The 20,664-nt window shown below is 36.2% G+C and overlaps 4 protein-coding genes and 1 pseudogene across 17 annotated transcripts in view; 3 read left to right on the top strand and 2 right to left on the bottom strand.

The window, feature by feature from the left end:
• Positions 1 to 20,664, top strand: part of LOC107412847 (nascent polypeptide-associated complex subunit alpha-like protein 1) — a 444,693-nt gene that overhangs the window by 411,769 nt on the left and 12,260 nt on the right. The window lies entirely within an intron of this gene.
• On the bottom strand, positions 563 to 13,499 carry LOC107412834 (cell division control protein 48 homolog C-like; annotated as a pseudogene).
• LOC107412832 (E3 ubiquitin-protein ligase At3g02290) lies at positions 14,143 to 15,509 on the top strand. Its single transcript, XM_016020650.4, has one exon. The coding sequence runs from the start codon at positions 14,805 to 14,807 to the stop codon at positions 15,507 to 15,509; it is 705 nt and encodes a 234-aa protein (XP_015876136.3). The 5' UTR covers positions 14,143 to 14,804.
• LOC107412837 (uncharacterized) lies at positions 15,410 to 20,569 on the bottom strand. 10 transcript variants are annotated; one of them, XM_048470554.2, is made up of 12 exons: positions 20,139 to 20,555; positions 19,836 to 19,890; positions 19,442 to 19,477; positions 19,301 to 19,345; positions 18,726 to 18,809; positions 18,444 to 18,509; positions 18,123 to 18,161; positions 17,468 to 17,567; positions 16,884 to 17,034; positions 16,197 to 16,336; positions 15,992 to 16,083; positions 15,649 to 15,867 (listed from the first exon to the last, which is right to left on the bottom strand). In XM_048470554.2, exons 1-10 carry the CDS (start codon positions 20,342 to 20,344, stop codon positions 16,297 to 16,299), a joined length of 822 nt encoding a protein of 273 aa, XP_048326511.2. In that variant the 5' UTR covers positions 20,345 to 20,555; the 3' UTR covers positions 15,649 to 15,867; positions 15,992 to 16,083; positions 16,197 to 16,296. The 10 variants fall into 10 exon arrangements, with proteins under 10 accessions (XP_048326515.2, XP_048326512.2, XP_048326511.2 ...); XM_048470555.2 differs by lacking the exons at positions 15,649 to 15,867; positions 15,992 to 16,083 and adding an exon at positions 15,417 to 15,549; XM_048470557.2 differs by lacking the exon at positions 16,884 to 17,034 and having other exon boundaries at positions 20,139 to 20,566.
• LOC107412845 (transcription factor MYB33) overlaps positions 16,528 to 20,664 on the top strand; it is a 216,149-nt gene continuing 212,012 nt past the window's right edge. For all 5 annotated transcript variants that reach the window (XM_060819697.1, XM_060819698.1, XM_025072034.3 and 2 more), the window contains exon 1: positions 16,528 to 16,540. The gene's annotated coding sequence lies outside the window, so the exon portion shown is untranslated. The remainder of the gene's footprint in view (positions 16,541 to 20,664) is intronic.

The raw sequence follows: 20,664 nt of genomic DNA, 5'->3' as shown, positions 1-20,664 counted from the left end.
GGGTAACTCCCAAATGGGTACCCGAGGAGCGAACACAAACGACAACCAAAATTGACGAGTAATATACCGAATCGAAGCTTGAGCGACGAGGATCACAAATCCGGTCTTACTTTCCGGAAATCGGACCCGAGGTGGCCAGAATCTCGTCGGAAAGCTTTCGGGATTCAACTCTTTGATTCTCTCAAACCGTCGCGAATTGGAGAAAAAAGACCCCGGATTTGGGTTCAGGGGGTAGGAATTAGTGGGGAGGGACCGGCGGTGCAACTGGGTACTCATCGGAATAGTGATTTCCTCGGCGAGCCGTCGTGGTCACCGGCGTTGAAATTTCTAGGAAAGCTCCGTTTTCGACGTGCTACTAGTCTACGAACTCGGGGCATCATGTACTTCACTACAGTACCACGGTCAACTAGAAATTTCAACTGGAACAAAAAGTCAACTTTTGATCCACTCGGTCAACGGTCAACCTCGATCAACGTGCAAGAGTTCCGATGTGGTTTGGGACGGGGTGTTACATCATATTACTGGGTGAAAGTGTTTTCAAGATTTGAAGGAAAATTCAAATTCAAATGCAAACCATTATGTGAATAAAATGAACTCCTGCTTCATTAGCAATAGCCTTTGCTAACAACGTCTTTCCGCATTCTGGAGGCCCATAAAGCAAAATTCCAGCCTCCATATGTTCTCCATATTCCTGAGAGATACAAATTAGAGTGAGAGTACTGAGGTTCATATATAGATGTACCCAACCAATATGTTTCAGCTACCTGAATCATAATGTAAAAATTTAAACATACCAAACATACAGTTTGAATATAAGAAATTAACAAGGAAAAAAAAATATATATAAAAAAAATGCAGCTTGAAATGGAAAAGGAAAAGGTAACTCATGAAAATGTTATAACGTATTCTAACCTCCCATAAAGCATCTCACTCTAAAGCCTAAGATTACTTTATTTGCTAAATGGTAATATTAAATGATCAAATAAGATTTGTAAACATTTAGTCTTGCAAAATATATCGTGTCTCCCAACATGAGTATAAGATATTACCTGATGTATCTCCGGATATTTAACATGCCAAACTGTAACACCCCGTCCCAAATCGCACCGGAATCCGTGCACGTTGACCGAGGTTGACCGGTGACCGTTGACCGAAGGGGTCAAAAGTTGACTTTCTGACTCGGTGGGAATTTCAAGTTCAACAAGGTACCGTGGCGAAGTGCACGATGCCACGAGTTCGTAGACTGGTAGCACGTCGAAAACGGAGCTACGGTTTGAAAGTTATGGACGAAACAAGTTGCAGTCCAAACTGTCCAAGGGGTGCCGAAGTTGACTTTTTGTTTATAGGGAATTGAGCTTTGACTCGTACATGGTTGTGAAGTGCTCGTCGATACGAGTCCGTAGACTAGCGGCACGTTCAAAACGGACATCCGGTTAAAAAGTTATGGACGTTTGAAGTTTACCGGATACCGTATTATTTTAATGTTTTTGGGTCGGTGAACAGTGAAATGCCACGTGTCAGCTTCTGATTGGTCCACGTGGCATGAACAGTGTCACGCAGGGGTTTTATTTGTTAAAACTCTCGGGGAAGAGAAAGAAAGAGGGTTTTATTTGTTAAAACTCATTTCCGGCAAAACCTCCAAGTTTCACGACGAACGGCCGCCGGACGCACCCGGATTGGACCTCCGAAGTTTGGCGGCGACTTTTACCCCTCCACCGCCTGCCACAGCGAATCGACCCTGTTCCGGCCTATTTACAGTACACGCGCCAGCTAGCCTTGATCCTCTCCTCAAGTCCGGCCTACCCACCAAAAATCACGGCCATCGGACCACCGACGCGCCGGGATCGGAGCGTTTTTCGGCGAGAGGCCGAAAATCTTCAAACGGTGATTTCTCCTCCGTCCGACCTCCGTTTTGCTCACCGCCGGTCCCGTTGGGTTGCTCTCCTCAAGATCTATAAGACTGCAAAATGTCACAGCCAACGGCCACCGCATGCGCCGCCGCCGGCGACGGTTGCCGGTGACCGTGGCGGCTCGCCGGAAAATACTATTCCGGCGAGTACCCGAAATTCCGGCCAGCTCCAGTCCACAGTGTTCAACCTCCTGAACCTGAATCCGGCATCCGTTTCCGCCAATTCGCGACGGTTTGGGAGAATTGAGGAGCCGAAACCCGAAAAGCTTCCCGGCAAAATTCAAACCCCGTCGGGTACGATCATCGGAAATTGAGACCGAATCTGTGATCAGCATCACTCGAGCTTCGATTCGGTATATAACTCGTAAATTCTAGGTATCGTTTGTGTTTTGACCCCCCGGGTACCGGGTATTATTTACCCGAATAAAATATTAATTTATTTGACTTCCTGTGAATTTTGTTCTAGGAGCACCGGTGAGTCGTAGAATTGATCCCGTAGTGGATCATGGGTTAATTGCATGCTCCAGGTGAGTGACCCACCTTCAAATTAATTTTGGGAATTTATTTGGTGAATATATTATGTGCGATTTAAATATTTGGAATTTAATTTCTATGTGCCAAATATTTATTGGATTTATTGTGGAATTATTTATGAATTTATTGGATTTAAGAAAATGTGCATTCTACAAATTTATGCCATGTGAAATTATTTTATGGTTTTGAGGATTTTGAAATTGGTGTGGTTTTAATGGTAAATTGGGCACGATTTGACTTTCAAATATTTCAAGGAAAATATTTGGTTATGTTGGTGATTTCAATTTTTATAAAATATGCCCATGGAATATTATGAGATTTGATTATTATATTTCGAGAATTATTTATGCTATTGAGAAAATGTGGATATTTGAATTGGTGGATTTTGGTAGTTGGTGGATTTGAAAATCATGGAATTTATGGTGTTGATTATAAAGAAATTACGGAGAATTTCCGGGTTCAAGCAGATGGACTATGGCCGCTATGTTTATGAAAAAAAATGTGAAATTTGTTATATAATTTAAATATGTGGATTTTATGATTTTTGGATGCACCGTGCACGTACTGGTGTTCTGTTTATATGTGATATGGTTAGTGTGCACACGGTTGTGATTAGCGCGCAGGTGGGTGTGATTAGCGCGCAGGTGATGTGATTAGCGCGCAGGTGGGTGTGAGTAGCGCGCGGTTGATATGACAAGGTTGTCCTGTGGTTGCCATCGGATGAGGGTAGGCCACCCCCTTTGGCCGGGACACCTGGTTAGCAGCGGCGCAGTGGGACGCCACGCGACCGTATGCCGGTTTCTCTCTATAACCTCCTGTCTGGCGGTACCTTGGGATGCTGGGTACTGTTGGCGCCACTGGTATATAGTGGGTGCATCAAATGATTTTCAGAACTGTGTTTTAAAAATAAAATGTTTGGAAACTGTATTGGAATTAAAAATGTAATTATTACTGTTTCTGGTATTTATTTGATGTCATGGTTTTCGGGGAATATGAATAAAGGGTTTTGTGAAAAGATTTTAAAAGGGGAACTTTTCCAACTGAGAGAATTGTAAGGGTTTGGAGAGAAATTATTATTTCCAATTAATTATTATCTATCTACTTATTACTGTGATATTATATTGTATAGTAGATAGGGTCACTCACTGAGATGATTAGCATCTCACACTCTTAAATTCTGTTCCTCTAGGTACTAGGTTGTCGGTGTTCATTCGGAGCGGACTTGATCTTCCTCGCTGTTTTAGTTCGGCAGTACCCGTTTCTTCTTTTATTGCAGTTGTAATATTTCTTCACTCTTGTTGTATTTATTTTGCACTGGATTACTGTATTTATTATTGAAGTGCTGAAATTTGTGGAAACAATTTGTAGTCTGTGGGAGGAATAAAGGGATGTTGTTAGAAGTGTGTTTTCAGTGCAGATAAATTTGTGGTAAGTAAATCCCTTAGGGGAGGCTCTGCCGGATTTTCCGTTGGAGGGTTCGGTAGGGTTTCCCTGGGATCAGGGCTGTCTAGGGTTCCGGGGAAGGAATTCTGGACGGGTCCTGACACAAACTATATCATGAACAAATTCCTCCCCCAAAAGATCTAACCCGCCAACATTTTCCCACTTTTCATCAGGGATGGTAGAGAATCCTTCTCTTTTAGATGAGGGTTGAACTTGCTCGACGGCTTGCTGCAAAATATCACAAGTAAATTAGCCTAGAATCTCAAGAAATTTTAAAAGGCTACAAACTAGTCTTGTCTACATATAATTGCAACACAATCCAATAAAAATAAATTTGCATATACCAATATATTACGCTTTCTGATTGAAACATCCCATAAATTACTAACAGAGAGGAACGAAATCCATACGCATAACTGCATGTGCATGTTAATATGTGTACTTACAATATACAAGATAAAACTTTTACATAACAATATTAATATAATTGAACGTCATAGCCAAGCTAGGGCTATTAGCATGGTAAAATAATTATAGTATCTACTTGTTCCAATGAATTATCTTATACAGCAAAGCTCAAGTTTAATAGAAAAAAGAATCCAGTTTTGGGAAGGGAAAGGAAATGCATATATCCACATTACTACAGCATGCATTTGAAAGAAAAAAAGAAACAAAAAATAATTAAGAATAATAATAATTGAACTTCATAGCCAAACTAGTGCTATTAGCATGGTAAAATAATTATTGTATCTACTTGTTCCAATGAATTATCTTATACAGCAAAGCTCAAGTTTAACAGAAAAAAGAATCCAGTTTTGGGAAGGGAAAGGAAATGCATATATCCACATTACTACAGCATGCATTTGAAAAAAGAAAGAAACAAAAAATAATTAAGAATAATAATAACTTCAAACCACCTCAAAATCAGCCATAAGTAATGAAAAGATTATCTTCTTCTTGGGGCAACAATGGCCTCCTCTACTGTCAGGACCCGTCCAAAATTCCTCACCGGAACCCTAGACAAGCCCTGATCACAGGGAAACCCTACCGGACCCTTTAATGGAAAATCCGGTAGAACCTCCCCTAAGGGTTAGACTTACCACAAATTTTGTGCACTGAAAATACACTTCTATAAACCTTATTCCTCCCATCTTACTACAATTTGATTCCACAAATTTGCAGCACTTCAAAATAATAACAGGGAATTAATGTAGTATTTAATAAAGTATATCCAATACAGTATACAGAGCATTATACAAATAAATATGAAATTTATTCAATGTCAGATAAGGAAGCAATACAAGATGGAGAGGAAATAGGGAAGAAATGCTTCTTAGACTTTCGGCAATAAACTGAAACATCGGGCTCGCCCCGGACAATCAACGTCTCCCAAACCTTGTACCTAGGGGAACGGAACTTAGAAATATGAGATGCTAATCATCTCAGTGAGTGACCCTATCTACTGTACAAATATAATAGTGACGATAATCATAGTACATTTGATTAATTAAGAATAAATAAATAAATAATTAATAATTAATTGGAAATAATATTTTCTCTCAAAACCCTCACCATTCACTCCGTTGGAAAAGTTCCCCTTTTAAAACATTTTCTAAAACCCACTATTTGTATACCCGCTATTTGTATGCCCCGAAAATCAAGGAATAATTAATCAAATAACTTTCAAATAAAATACAATAGATCAAGGATCCAAAATTTATAATGAAAATAAAATAGGAATAGAATAAAAATAACTTCGTAATAATTACTAAATGATAAATAAATGTCATAAACAAATAATACAAAAATATTAATGAAACTTACATTAAGGCAATTCAGGAAATAATAAAATAATTAGAATGCATCAATTAATTGAACAATTAAATAAATGAATAATTAAATCAAATTAAAACCTCCATTTAAAATAAATGGTAAGAACATAGTAAAATCGCTTTAAAACCAGCAAATCAATATAAATAGTAAAATAAACAAGATAAAATGCATTTTAGAAACATTGATTAAAGAAATTATAGAAAATTCCATTAGATACATTTTTATTTTAAATACTCTTTAAAAACATTATTATTTGGAAATAATATCGAAAGCTACTTAACGCACCACACTATATACCAGTGATGTCCCACGATATCCAGCGTCCCGAGCACCATGTAACGGGAGGTTAAAGAGAGAAACTTGCATACGGTCGCTTCGGCGTCCCGACAATGCCGCTGCTTAAACCGTCATCCCGGCCATGGATATCAAACTTGCCTACCCTCGATCCAATGGCAACTCACAGGAGACATTATAACTTGCGCGCTCATCCACATATACAGTACAAAACACCAGTACTGTATGAGTGCGTCTAAAACAAATAAACAAGTTTATAATTAAAATATGCAATTTTTTCCCAAATTTACCGTGGGAATTATACCATTTTTCAAACTCACATTCCCACATTTTTCCTTAATATTTCCAGCATAAATCCACCGATAATATATATAATTTTTCTCACATCACAAAATCCATCGATACAATTATACAAGTTTCAAATCCATCAACTTTCATTTCCAACAACTCAAATATACAATTTTCCAATGGCATAATATTTTTGAAAGATAATTCTTTAAAACAATATTTTTTTCTCCAATCCTCAAAATCCATTAAATCAACATATATAATTTAATTCCACAAATCCTCAGTACCATAAAATAATTTCCACAATGCATAAATTTATATAAATGCATTTTTTATTAATCAAAATAAATTCACAAATAAATTCTGTAATAAATCAAATAATATTAATTTTACGATTCCTTTAAATATCAAATTGTCATAAAATTTAGATTTCCATAATTTATCAAAAATCATACATGATTTAATGCACATATACATTTCAATTTATTCAAATTGTGCCATCAAAATTTCAAATACAATTTTGCTAAATATTTAACACATAAATATTAAATACAAACATTTAATTACCGCAAAATAAATATAATTTAACACCCGAAAATAATTTTGAAGGTGGGTCACTCACCTGGAGCACGCAATTAATCCAAGATCCTCCATGGGATCAATTCCACAACATACACGTGCTCCTAGAACAACAATATTACACATCTCAAATAAATTAATATTTTATTCGGGTAAATAATACCCGGTACCCGGGGGGTTTAACACAAACGTTAACCAAAATTGATGAGTAATATACCGAATCGAAGCTTGTGGAACGAGGATCGCATTACCGGCCCATTGACCAATTCCGCCGGTGGTGGTCGAAATTTGCCCGGGAAGTATTTGCCGAACTTCACCTCCTTATAACTCTTGAACCACTTCGAATTTAAATAATGGGAGACCATATTTGAATTCAGATGACCCAAAATCGGGGGAAAGGGGTGGAAGACCAGACTGGGTTGGCCGGAAACGGCGAGAATCGCCGGAAAACTCAACCCGCCGCTGCCGAATTCACCAGCCTGATCTGGGCTCGTCCGGCGGCGTCTGGCAGGAAAATTTGGAGGTCGGCGCCATCGGGGACTGGGCTCCTTCCCTGGCCAGCACGTGTGACCTTCCGGCAACCGGAAACGGAGAAACGGCAAGGACCCGAGAGGAAGAAAAGGAAAGGAAAGGAAAGGAAGAAGAAGGAGGAAGAAGAAGAAGAAGGAATTTCGGGGGGCTGGGTGTTTTTCCCACGTCGGGGAAAGGGGAAAAAAAAAACAAAAAAAAGAAAAGAAAAAGAAAATAAAAGAAATAATTAAATAATATTAAAATAATATTATTGTATAAAATAATAATAAAATAATATGGTATTTAATCATGATTGACATGTGGCATCTCACCATTGTGACACATGGCACCTTTTATTAAGTCACATGTGGCACACTGTTCACATATTTAAAAATAATATTAAAATAATACTGTATTTAAAAAGTTTTACAGGTCCATAACTTTCAAACCACATGTCCAAATTAGACGTGCCGCTAGTCTACGGACTCATATCGACGAGTACTTCACAACCATGCATGAGTCAAAGCTCAACTTTGCATGAATAAAAAGTCAACTTCGGCACCCTTTGGAAAGTTTGGACCTCAACTTGTTTTGCTCATAACTTTCAAACCGTAACTCCATTTTCAACGTGCTACTAGTCAATGAACTCGTGACAATGTGTACTTTTTAACGGTACCTCAGTCAATGTGAGATTCCATCAGGAGTAAAAAGTCAACATTTGACCCCCTCTCGATCAACGACGGTCAAACCCGGTCAACTTTGGTCAAATTTTAGAATTTCCGATGTACTTCTGGATGGAGTGTTACATCCACCATATGCTATGCTCCTTGTTCATCAAATCTTCAGATATAAGAGACTTCCTCTCATCAATGACCCTGTTCAAGGCAAGGTTAGCAGCCTTGTCAACCACGTCAACCAAATCAGCTCCAACAAAGCTTGCCGTTGACCTGGCTATTTTTAGAAGGTCAAAAGAACCTTCTACTCTTTGGTTGCTAGTAAGCACACCAAGGATCTGAGCCCTTGAGTTTTCATCTGGCACACCTAATTCAATCTCCCTACCAAATCTTCCAGGCCTCCTTAGTGCAAGGTCAATGGTATTAAGCCAATTCGTAGCTCCAATCACAAGAATATTACCAGATGTATAATCAGAAGTTTCCGAGTCTGAATTTGCAATGATCGGTCTATGTAATTCATCCATGCATGTTATCAAATGCGTCACAATTTGTTGATCCATTTGACGTTGCAAATTTTCCCTTTTTGAAGCAATTGTATCAATCTCATCTATAAATACAATGGAAGGGGCAGTCCTACATGCTTTTTGAAAAAGCTCCCTTATATTTTCTTCAGATGTGCCTGAGACATATATTTATCACATGAAACAGCACATTGAAAATTCGACATGACCAAACAGTCCCAATGAAGCCCAATGGCTTTCATCTATTACTAGGAAATAACCAATGATGCTACCAAAAATTTTTTTTAAAAAAAAAAGAAAAAAAATTATACCCGCAAAGGCATATCCTAAACTAGTTTCAAAATAACTAGTTCAAGTACTTGAAATTTGAACTCCATGAACAGATAAAACTTGAATAAAAATTTCCATAGGAAAGCAATTCCAAAATCCATTCAATAATCATAATTTCATTCTAAATCCTAATTATTCTTTAGAAGAAGAGAATCATACCTGAGACACCAGAGATGACCTCAGTAGCAGAAATGGGATAAAAAGGTAGTCCAGTCTCATTGCCAATGGCATGAGCCAATGTGGTCTTGCCACAGCCAGGAGGACCATGTAGCAAAACCCCAGCCATGGGTTTCATTCCAAGCAACCACACCGACTATGGAAGACAAAGTGGCACAAGAAACTCCTTTGTCAGCTCGTTCAAAACCTTGTCCATCCCACCCAAATCCTTAAACTTGGGACCACCTTCATTCCCTTTCACTACAACCACTTTTGCTTCCTTCTGGATTCATTCGGCAATATACTTATGTCAATCATGTTAATCTTATTATCACCACCAGCAAGCTTGATGGAGGAACAACAACAACATAGTTCAGCAACTCGATAACATAGCTTGGCAGCTCAATAGCTCGGCAGCAACATAGTAGCTCAGCACCAGCACCATTTTGATCTTTCTAGAATAATTGTTTAAAATGCACCGTCTTCATTTTAGGTTTATATATGTAATAGTTTGCCACCTTTCGGGTAGAAAGTTTTTTTGATCTTCTCCAACATATGGAATAGCTTGGTGACCAAGCTAAGTTTCTAGCAGCTTCCTTTGCTGGTTGTTTGTGAATGGTAAATTCATTTTTCTTGTTTAATTGAAAGCTCCTACATCAAATTGGTATCAGAGCTCGGAGATAGCCAGGAAATCTGCCATGGCCAATTCTGAAGAAGGAAGTAGTCGGACCACTTGTGAAGACCAAAATACCAAAGCTGCATTGACGACGATACGGGGTGTTGAACAGCAGATCGATTGATGAAGGTAATTCAACAAACCTTGCTTCAACATTCAACACCACCATCCATGACTCCACCCATCGCTAGATCAAGGGACAAAGAGTTATCTCATCACCCTCCAGTGGCTCATCGAACTCCAACCACACAACACCCACCACCGCGACCAAAATTTCCCTTAATCACAGATCTGCCACCGCCACCTCACTCTCCACCAAATTATCATCACTTTTAGTTGCCTTCGATGATGATACTGAAGCCACTCTTTTTGACAATTATCGCTGACGACCTGGAGACTTCCTTCCAAACCACCATTTCGGTCATCCAGGACCACCACAACCACCCAGGTACGATTTCAACCGAGAAACATATTATAAAATTAAAATCGATCTACCAATGTTTGATGAGCAAGTTGAAATAAAAAGTTTCTTGGACTGGATCCACAATGTTGAGTCCTTCTTAGATTACATGAATATCTTAGAGACATAACAAGTCAAATTGGTGGCTTATAAGCTCAAGGGAGGTGCCTCTGCTTGGTGGGAGCAATTACAAGCTAATCAAAGGAAAGACAGGAACGAATCCATTAGATCTTGGCACAGGATAAAACAACTCTTAAATGCTTGTTTCTTACCTAAGGACCATGATCAAATACTTATGAACAATATCATAGTTGTCAACAAGGCACTAGAACAGTGAATGAATATACAACAGAGTTCTTTTGGCTTAGCTCACGCAATACAACAGAGTTCTCTCTTTAACCTCCTGTCTGGCGGTGCTTGGGACGCAAGGTACCGTTGGCACCACTGGTATATAGTGGGTGCATCATATTGTTTTCACGACATGATTTTAATTATACAATATTTTAGAATTTTATTTAAATTAAAATGTTTTTAATAGTGTTTTAGAAATTAAATTGTTTTGGTATTCTAAATTGAGTTTTATTGTTAATTTTTTGGTTTTATTTATTTATTTAAATATTTCTTGGATCATTTTTGTTAATATAAATTTTATAGTGTTTTTGTATTAATTGTTTACAATACTTTATTCCCAATTTAATATTTGTCATTAGTCTTATTTTTATAATTATTTCTTGCTAAGATTTTTGGATTATCAATTTATTGTCTTTTATTTGCAAATTATTAATTAAATATTTTCTGGATTTTTGGGGCATAAAATGTTGCGTTTTGCAAAAATGTTTTAAAAATGGAACTTTTTCAACTGAATGAATTGTGAGGGTTTTGAGGGAAAATATTATTTTTAACTACCTATTACTTATTTACTTATTTCTTATTAATCAATTAACTAAATTATTTACCCTTTTATTATTATTATTGTATAGTAGATTGGGTCACTCACTGAAATGACTAACATCTTACGTTTTTAAATTTCATTCACGTCTTGATTCGTTGCTGAAATTCCAAGAGGCTTTTCCTTTCCTTTCTATTTTGTATTATTTCTTTTTTATTGTATTGTATTAAATTTCATATTCAATTGTAGTGGATAACGCTCTGTATACTATTTGGACGATTATTTATTTAATTATACACTGGTTCCTTATTAATTATTGAAGTGCTGCAAACTTGTGGAAGTAAATTATAGTAAGATGGAAGGAATAAGGTGGTGTATATAGAAGTGTGTTTTCAGTGCAGGAATTTGTGGTAAGTCCAACCCTTAGAGGAGATTCTACCGAATTTTCCATTGAAGGGTTCGATAGGATTTTCCTGAAATCACGGCTTGTCTAGGGTTCCGGTGAAGGATCCTGGACGAATCCTAACATCAAAGTTGTGTTTACTAATCATCCCAAAAAAAAAAAGTATGTGTTTAATATACCAATATGTATAAAACCCGGAAAGATGAAACCAAAAAATAGAGAAGAGATCATATAAAAATATATATACATATATATATATATATATCAAAATCTTCAACTATGTTCAAATTAAACACGTATGCTTCATTATAAGCTTTAAAATGAGAAAAACAAATGCATATCTATAATTGATGTCTACAAAGAGGACAAGTTTTGTGTTCTCCAAGCCACTTCTGGATGCACTTTTTGTGATAAACATGGCTGCAATTCAAAGGAAGCAACTCTTTGAGAAGAATATTCCCAGCCGAGAAATCCTCCAAGCAAATACTGCAAGCACCCAATCCTCCATTTTTATTATTCTTATTCTCTGAAACCACTCTTTTTTGTTGCGAAGTACTTTTTCCATCTTCGAATTTTCAATTTTCTTCTGAGTTCTTGACTCTTTCACCATCCCCATATGCATCGTAATGGTGATCTTGATGCGCGCATTCATTATTGAGTAATAGATATACGATCTAATTAAAGAGATGGATATTGGCAAAGTTTTGAGAGTGATAGAAAGAGTAGAAAGAGAAAAATATCATGGGAGTTGTAGTTATAGTAACGATGATGGAGAATGATTTATATTATAAGTTCATATTTACATTGAGGTGGACGTTTTAAATTCTTCTGGATAATGCCAATGTCAGATATTTATTACAACTCATATCACATTGTTATTTTATTAGCTTGTATTAAGTTTCAGCTATCCTTTAAGAGTTTAATTATTAATCATATTTATAATTTTATATATATATTATCAATGAATTCTATATGATAAAGATAGACTTTTTATGTGAGTTTACTTATTCACTAATCAGCCATAATTACTTATGCACCAGGATTGCCCCTATGAAAACAACTTAGTGGTTATGTTTACATTTTATGTGAGTTTTTGAGTTTTAATAATCTAATTATAAAAATAATAACATTAATAACAATGATAATAATAATCAGAATTACCCATCCATTCTTTGATATATAGCCATTTAAAGGCCAGGATGATTTATCAATTATAAATCATACTGATGGTAGGAATCCTTCAAATGCCTTTTTTATTCTTTATTATAAAAAATTAAAAACAAAAACCAAAAAAAAAAAAAACAAAATTATACCTCTAGGCTCAATCGATGCAAACTGATATAAAAAAAATAATAATAAATTTAATAATTAAAATCCTTTTTTTTTTTTTTTGGGGGGTCATAACCAATTTGATCTTTTAGATATATAACAAAAAAAATTGATATCTGATACCATAAAAACCATGATATATATATATAGATAGAGGTTAATTATATAAAACTATTAGCTTAATTGAGCTTCTAAAACTGATCAAATTAATCAATCATGGTTGAACAAATAATTGTACACAAATACACTAATTAAGCAAATAACAAAAATTAATTTGAAACAAACTTATTAATCGTGAATTAAACACGTAATATCCGACCCCTACACATAGGACAAGAATTACGGTTATCCAGCATCCACTGAAGTATGCAATTGGGATGGTAAGTATGTTTGCAAGGATTCAAACGGACCAATTCAGTCCCAGCCAAGAACTCCTCCAAGCAAATACTACAATTGTCCTCCAATTTCCCATTCCCTGTTACTAACCATTCATGCCTAGACTTCAACCTTTTCGAACTCTCAACCTGTAAATTACGACTATTTCTCAATGATGGTCTTCCTTGAAGTTGTTGTTGTTGTTGTTGATTATGGTGATCATTAATACTACTAACATGATCACCGACCGTAGATGTCTCAATTACTTCCAATTCGGCCACGATGTTGAATCCCATGTTTGCATGATATTGTACATTCTCGGCCGCTAAGTCCGCGGCTTTGGATACGAGTTTCAAAGCCAGACGGTCGACGGCGATGCAAGGGAGATTGCAATGTAGAACGTTGCAAAGATAGGACCTGCATGAGTTTGCGGACAGAAGCACTTGGATGGTACATAAACATCAATATTCTGTTCAGGAGCAGCTGAATATTCAACACAGCCAACGAGGTTGTTTGCGGCGGCGGTGGCGGCGAGACTATTCTGATACTGTTCTACTCGAAACTTGTCGTTGAAGATAATGAGGAGCTTGGCTTTTGTGTAAGGTAATTGTGGTACCGACTTCGATTAACGCTCACATTCACAGCCACCGTATTGAAGAAGAGAAACTTACTAAAAATGGAAACCAAACATAGATAGCATAATTAAATAAGAAAATAAATCATCACCAAGCCTAATATTTGTATAATCTTTTTTTTCCTATGGTAAATCGGAAAAGGGTTGGTGATTCCTAAAGTGTATCAATTCCTTTTTCCAGTATGCATTAATTTCAAACCTTTTCTTACGTGGATTGGTGATGCGTTAAATACAAGCCTTCCTTTTTTTTTTTCTTTTTTTTTTTTTTTTCCTTTTTACCAAAGAAAACAAATTAAATTTCCAAAAGTGGTTATGTTGCATGCGTGTGCATAAAGTAATTAATAAACCATAAAAAAATGTTAAACTAAAGTAAAATTAATTTAAAGTAAAAGGGGTCCTAAAGTAAAATTTAAATAAACATAAATTAATTAAACTAGATAATTAAGTAATTAATTAACGAACAACTTATAAAGTGTTCAACCTGAATCCAAGAACATAAAAAGATCAAAAATTTGTGAGCCTTGCTAAATTGGTGGCTTCCCATCATTGGTGGATGGGCTTAACCCTTTGGGCAAACCCCATCACACTAGACTTTGTCACGGGCATCGACAACACGGTCAATCATTTAATTATTGCCACGCAAGGTCGGTCACAAGCCCATGCTAATGGGTGTGGTATTATTATTACCTTTAGAAGATTGCGATAAGATTTGAGTTCTATATTTACTCTCTGTTTCATGAAAATTAAGATAATTGATTAATTCGAAGGTTACAAGATTGATTAATCCTTTGTTTCCTTGTGCGCAAAGTAACCGCGTTCTTGGTTTGTTTCTCTATATATATCTATATATATGTGTGTTATAGACATACATTGGCACAACGTTTTGGTTTTATTTCAAAAATTTTCCTTCTTATTCTTCTTCGGTTGTTAGTGATTTGTGGTGGTGGGTTTGTGTGTGATTTTAGTAATGGCGGAGATGTTTAATGTGGTAGTGTCTCCAAGCCATGCTCTGTCTTCTAGGGAGCTGCCTTTCGCATTCACTGGACTCCTCAACGTCTCGCTAAACATACCAGATTCTTCCTACTCTGCCGCTTCTCAGCTCCAGACCTCTCTGAGCTCTCTGTACTTCAATAACTATTCTCTTCAACATCCCCAGCTTTGCCACCTCTTTGTTCACGACAGTTTATCTAGGTTTGGCCTCCCTCAAACCGTCACTGATCGTCTCGCTTCCCATGTAGTAGATGCTGCTCTGGCGCAAACGGGGTCGTTTTACTTGAATGCTGCAGTGGAACCAGTAGTTGGATTATTACCACCAGTTGATGGCCATGATGATGGCCAGAATTTTCAGTTCATTGATGACCAGCTGATAATTGATCAGACCACCAGGAGATCATCACCGTCATCATCACGTTCAAGAACAAGAACAAGAACTCAAAGAACTCGAACACAGGTGGTTGACAGATTGCAGATGACTACCCATGAAAGAGTGGCTGCAGAGGATCATATTGATGGTGATAATGGAGAGCTGGATGGCTGTTGCATCTGCTTGGAGGAGTTCACTGCTGGTACTGAGTTTCTGCGCTTTGGTTGTAAACATGTTTACCACCAAAGCTGTATTCTTAAGTGGCTGAATAATCAGAACTCCTGTCCTCTATGTAGGCGTCCATTATAGGATATGTTTTTGTTTCTCTTTAGTAATTTGGTTTCTTATACTGTATAATTCAAAAAGATATTACAGGATCATTATTATGTAATAATTGTGAATTTGTTATACGATTGATGATAATCATCCTTTGTATAGAATCCAAGAATATTGTTTTGTCAAATTTCTTTTCATTTTAAATATATTTATATTTATATTTATTTATGATCTATATTTACAAGCCTTGGTAAGGAACTATGGATCAAAAAAAGAAAGAAAACTCCTAATCAAAATCCTATGCTCAATGTGCATTTACGAGGTTTGCACAAGACTGATATGTCAATCTTTTTAATAAATTTTATGACCTTGTGCATTCGGGTTCATGACCCTGCAGAGAGAAGAACAAAATACTTCTACAAAGTTTGAATATTTAGATGAGAGGAGATAGATGAAAAACTTCATAAAACAAACAAAATATAACTAAAATTGCAACTAAACCAACCGAACTAAACCTGCTTTATATTCTGCTAACTAGAAGTTATTATCTTGGCCTAGTGAGGTTTTCAGTTTGTCAGATTAGAAATTCTTTGGTAGGCTAGACAACCTAGTATTGACCAAAACCAGCATCAACAAAATTGTGAGTGAAATTCATATGCAAGCAAATATCAGGACTTAGATGGTAATGTGATGACATGTTGATAAGGATTAGCTTTATACCCTGATTTATTGATCTGTTAGTACATGTCTTTGAGGAAACTCGACAGCACTGTCCTCGATGATCCTGCCCTCGTATGACGATGCATAAGAAAAATATTGATTACCCCTGGTGTGATAGGTTTGACATGAACTTTCTCTTGCTGCATGACAATCAAACAAGCCAAAATAATCAGTAAGACAACATGGGACACCAGTCTTCCTTTAGCTTATTGCTATTATTATATTCTATATTGTATGCTTTCCAAAGCAACAGTTCAACAGGAATAAGCAAATCTGCTTTAGTCTATGAACTGGCCAGAAGAACTTAAAGATAAGAAGACAAGAAATAGAAGAAAGAAAAGAGAGTACTGGAGAAAGTAAATTAAAACAGGACATTAGACTTGAGTGATAAGGGCCGGGAAAGGTAAAATGCGTGAAAAGCAGCAAAGAATACAAGTTATGAGATGTGGCCACACTTCAACTCTAACAGAGATCTGATCCTCCAAGAAAGAAAAAATGTAGGTTCACATTATGATTCCATCATCCATATTGCTTGCCAACTGGAGCTTTTTCATGTTTTATGTTTCAGTGTAATTTATCAATAACCAATTTGAAAAGAGAAAGGCAACAAAATTAACAATAAACATTGAACGAATAGCATATAGAAGGCAAAAAATTCAATATGAAACTTATAGTGCAAAAACTAACCGCTCCACAGCCTCTTTCCCCTGCAGAGCTGCAAAATGTGCAAGTTGATATATTTCATTGAAATTATTTTGACGCAGAGCTTCTTTATTAAATATGGCATCTGACAAAACAACTGATGATGCTCCTAGAGCAATATATTCACCAACTGAATCTGTAACAACTGAGAAAGTTAGTTTCATATAACATGGGTATTCATGTTTAACAACAAAGAGCCAATATCTTGCTTACACAAAAATGTTGCATTGAATCTATAGGAGTATATAGTTTAAATTCTGATAACTAATTAACTTGAAATATTTAAATACGACGAGATTAGAATTTATGCATTCGATGATAATTCAACTGTTAACTGTACAGCAAGGTTGAATTTCCATCTAAAAAAGGCATACATATCAATTATCATGTAGATCCATCACATGAACTTTAAATACAATAAAGAATTGAGAATGTTGGGAATCACAGTGCAACAAGTGCTTAGCCATTGGGACAGCAAGTAAGATGGTATACACAAAGTTGTGCAAGAAATATGAAGTGATAGAAGACCTGGAGCTTTAAAGAAAATAGAAAAAAGTCGGTTTACCAACCTATGGTTATGCCTTGAGAAGCAACCATTGAGATGTGAGAAAAAGGCTTCTTGAGTGCTGATATATACTTTATACCACCCAATGCCGAAACAGGATAAACCTATTCCACCAAATAAGATTGAATATTAAATTCCAGGCTATATCTGGACTTGAACGGCAATACTGAGAAAATTGGAATGCATAATAACGCTGCTCTCACTGCTTTATCTCTTGTATGTTTGTCTTTCATTCTTTATACTCTTTCATTTTAAAGCCCAAGCATTTTAGCCACTTCCAATTTTTTTTTATTTTTTCCTCACAATATCTGTATGTTCTAATATTTTAAATGCCATTTATATTATCATTACTCTAGTAATACTGTTGACTTACCAGCTTCCCAACCAGAGTTGAATTTAGCACGTTAGTGAAGCTTGAATTTAATTTTTACACAGTAACAAACCAATCAAAACTTTTTCCATATCGATATTTAAGATACACAACATGCTTAACCAAAATTCTCATTGGAATTATGGACTGGTAAAAACAAGCATGATCAATAAGTCTGCTTTCCAATTCTAAATCCATTTTCTATGGAAAAAGGAAAGCAGAGCAGATGACATCTATTTTGATGCTAATCAATTTTCACAGAAGAAACATGAATGAAGGTAAGACTGACCTTGACAATTTTGGCACCAGCATCATGTGCACATAATATCTGGAAGCCATAGATAGATTCTTTAAGTTCTTATTGAAGGAAATGCGATGAAAAATAAAAAAATAAAAAAATAAATACATAAATTTTAATCTCAAACAGACTGCTAAAAAAAAAAAATATGATGGACAGAGATTTTGAATTTTGATATTCTAAATTTTCTGCTATACTTATAAGGGTAAAGAATTAGAAGATAAACATTCCAAAAGTTCAAGGTTCAGGGAAAAAAAAAAAAAAGGAAAAAAGCCTCATAAAATGAAATTTTCTACTTTAATATGCTTTTACCTCTGTTGGAGTCATTACCCCAGGCATATATAAAACTTCACCAGTCTGGTAATCATCCATAATGTCCTATTGGAAGGAATTGATACTTTATTCAGTTTGAAATTTAAGAGGGGAAGCCAGGATTCTTGATAAGGAAATGGAAAACAAAAGAAATAAACGATTTATATATATATATGTGCATATATATTTATATAGACAGAGAGCATAATATTATTGACAAATTTTTTTGTATCTTATCTAAAATTCAGATAAAGGCGTCATATCACAAGTCTAAATTCTTACCTTCACCATAGCAGGACTCATGATAAATTTGGCCCCAGCATTTGTTGCCTTTTTGGCATCTTCAACATTTAATACAGTCCCAGCCTGCAGAGTACTTAGCAGCCTCATAAATAGTCGAGCAAAACATTTTATGGAAAATATAGCTGAAACCTATTCATGGCACCTTTCATGGTTCGAAAAACTTGTAGTTGAACCAAATTAGGTACCCAAATGCATTTACCAGGATCACTCCAATGAGCTAAAAGAAAATAAAGAAAAAGAGGAATGCAAACAGGATTTATCTCAAAGATCCTGTCAAAAATAGATGTGCTTCATCCTGAACATTTAACCTCAAAGGCACCTTTTTTATGCCTTCAATGATTGAACATGATGTCCCCATGAACATGTTATTATCTGTTCATAAAGTAAACCATAAACACACGGAGTTTTACATGCATAAAGTCCGGTGCATTCATGGGACAAACACTCTGCCTCAGCGGCCATAAAAATAGAAAACCCAAAACCAAAAAAAGAAAAGACAAATATTGCTTATAATTAAAATGTGAGAAAAATCCACATAAGTACAGAATTATTACGCCGAAGACTGTTGCAGGATGATCATCTACCAGCTGTTGAATAACCTGTACAGAAGAGAATAGAAAGCACATAAACTCTCATCTCACGCTTAGTGGTCAATCATTGTGGAAAATAGAAAAAAGAATTAATATTTTTACAACCTCAAACACACCTGGGGTAGATACCACAATCTCCAGCTACATATCAAGAAATTGAACAGAAAACAAAAGGAATTAGAAACCCATCAAATTGGTAATCGAGCTGAAATAAAGTAACAATTTCTCTTCACAAGGCAAAAAAAAAAGTGTTCCAACTTCCATAAGTGCAAGAGGAAAAAAAAAATGGTGAGAATTCAAAAATTCATACCCTGTGCGCTAATGATTTCTTTTAAACAATCCAAATCCGTATATAAATAGTTGAAGAATATTACAAATAATAATAATAATAAGACTGAAAAAAGTTTTCCCATTTCATTTCAGAAAATTCAAACGGCCCCCCACCAAAAAAAAATAAAATAAAATAAAATAAATACACGATAATAATTAAATAACTCACAACTGAGATGCCAGCACTAACTGCCGCTCGAGCAGCTTCCATGGCCATCTCTGCACTGCACAAAAAACCAAAAAGACAGTAAGCCAGAGTGTGGGGACTATCATAGATTGCCAAGTTAAACTCAGAGAAGAAACTCAACCCCACAAAATCAAGCTGAAAATGCCCAATTGGGTTCGGCTGCAAATAAGAATCAAACCAGGAAAAATGCGAGCTTTTTTTTTTTTATGGAGGTTTTTTAATTGAAGTCTCGAAATTTGATTCGAAGGATAAGAAGCCAAAGAATAATAAGTGGTATATGCATGCCTATTGGCGCGAAGGCAAGCAATGACTCCGGAACTCAGGATTCGGGACAAAGTTTGTTCCACAAGAGGCGGCGTAGAGAGCCCACTAGACAAGCAACAAACACTTCGGACAAGACGGTGTGGTTGTGGTGGTGGCGGTGGTGGTGGTCGGAGCACGTGAGACGGCACGGACCGTTGGCTGAGGCTTGCTGCAGAGACTCCTACCATATCCGGTTTGAACGTGGAGAGATTGTGTTTGGCGGGATTTGGATAACTTCACACCCCCAACCCAACCAAACGCCCAAAGTATTCATATATGCCCCACTCTGATTATGCTGGTTAAGGAGGCGGATTGAGATTATCTAATTCGTGCTAGGATTTTAGATTTCCAAGCATCCAAACAATTCCCTCTAGCTTCAAACTCCTTTTATTCTGAAGAACTTGAATTTTGATTGGAATACATAATAATGTTCTATACTGTAATTACAATATTATAGACATCTTTTTCTATGGCAAGGAATTACGAGTTACACCCGGATTTAAGAGCT

Source organism: Ziziphus jujuba, chromosome 8, assembly GCF_031755915.1.
Source record: "Ziziphus jujuba cultivar Dongzao chromosome 8, ASM3175591v1".
In the NCBI taxonomy this organism is placed as follows: domain Eukaryota; kingdom Viridiplantae; phylum Streptophyta; class Magnoliopsida; order Rosales; family Rhamnaceae; genus Ziziphus; species Ziziphus jujuba.
The sequence above is the reverse complement of the archived record's forward strand: the minus strand, read 5'-3'. Positions and strand labels throughout refer to the sequence as shown.

Coding starts and splice junctions, on each gene's coding strand:
- LOC107412832 (XM_016020650.4), top strand. CDS start 14,805: ATGGCGGAGATGTTTAATGTGGTAGTGTCTCCAAGCCATGCTCTGTCT.
- LOC107412837 (XM_048470555.2), bottom strand. CDS start 20,344: ATGGTAGGAGTCTCTGCAGCAAGCCTCAGCCAACGGTCCGTGCCGTCT. Junction 17,568..18,122: donor CTGGTGCCAAAATTGTCAAG/GTCAGTCTTACC, acceptor TTGGTGGAATAG/GTTTATCCTGTTTCGGCATT. Junction 16,337..16,883: donor GGGAAAGAGGCTGTGGAGCG/GTTAGTTTTTGC, acceptor ATTGTCATGCAG/CAAGAGAAAGTTCATGTCAA.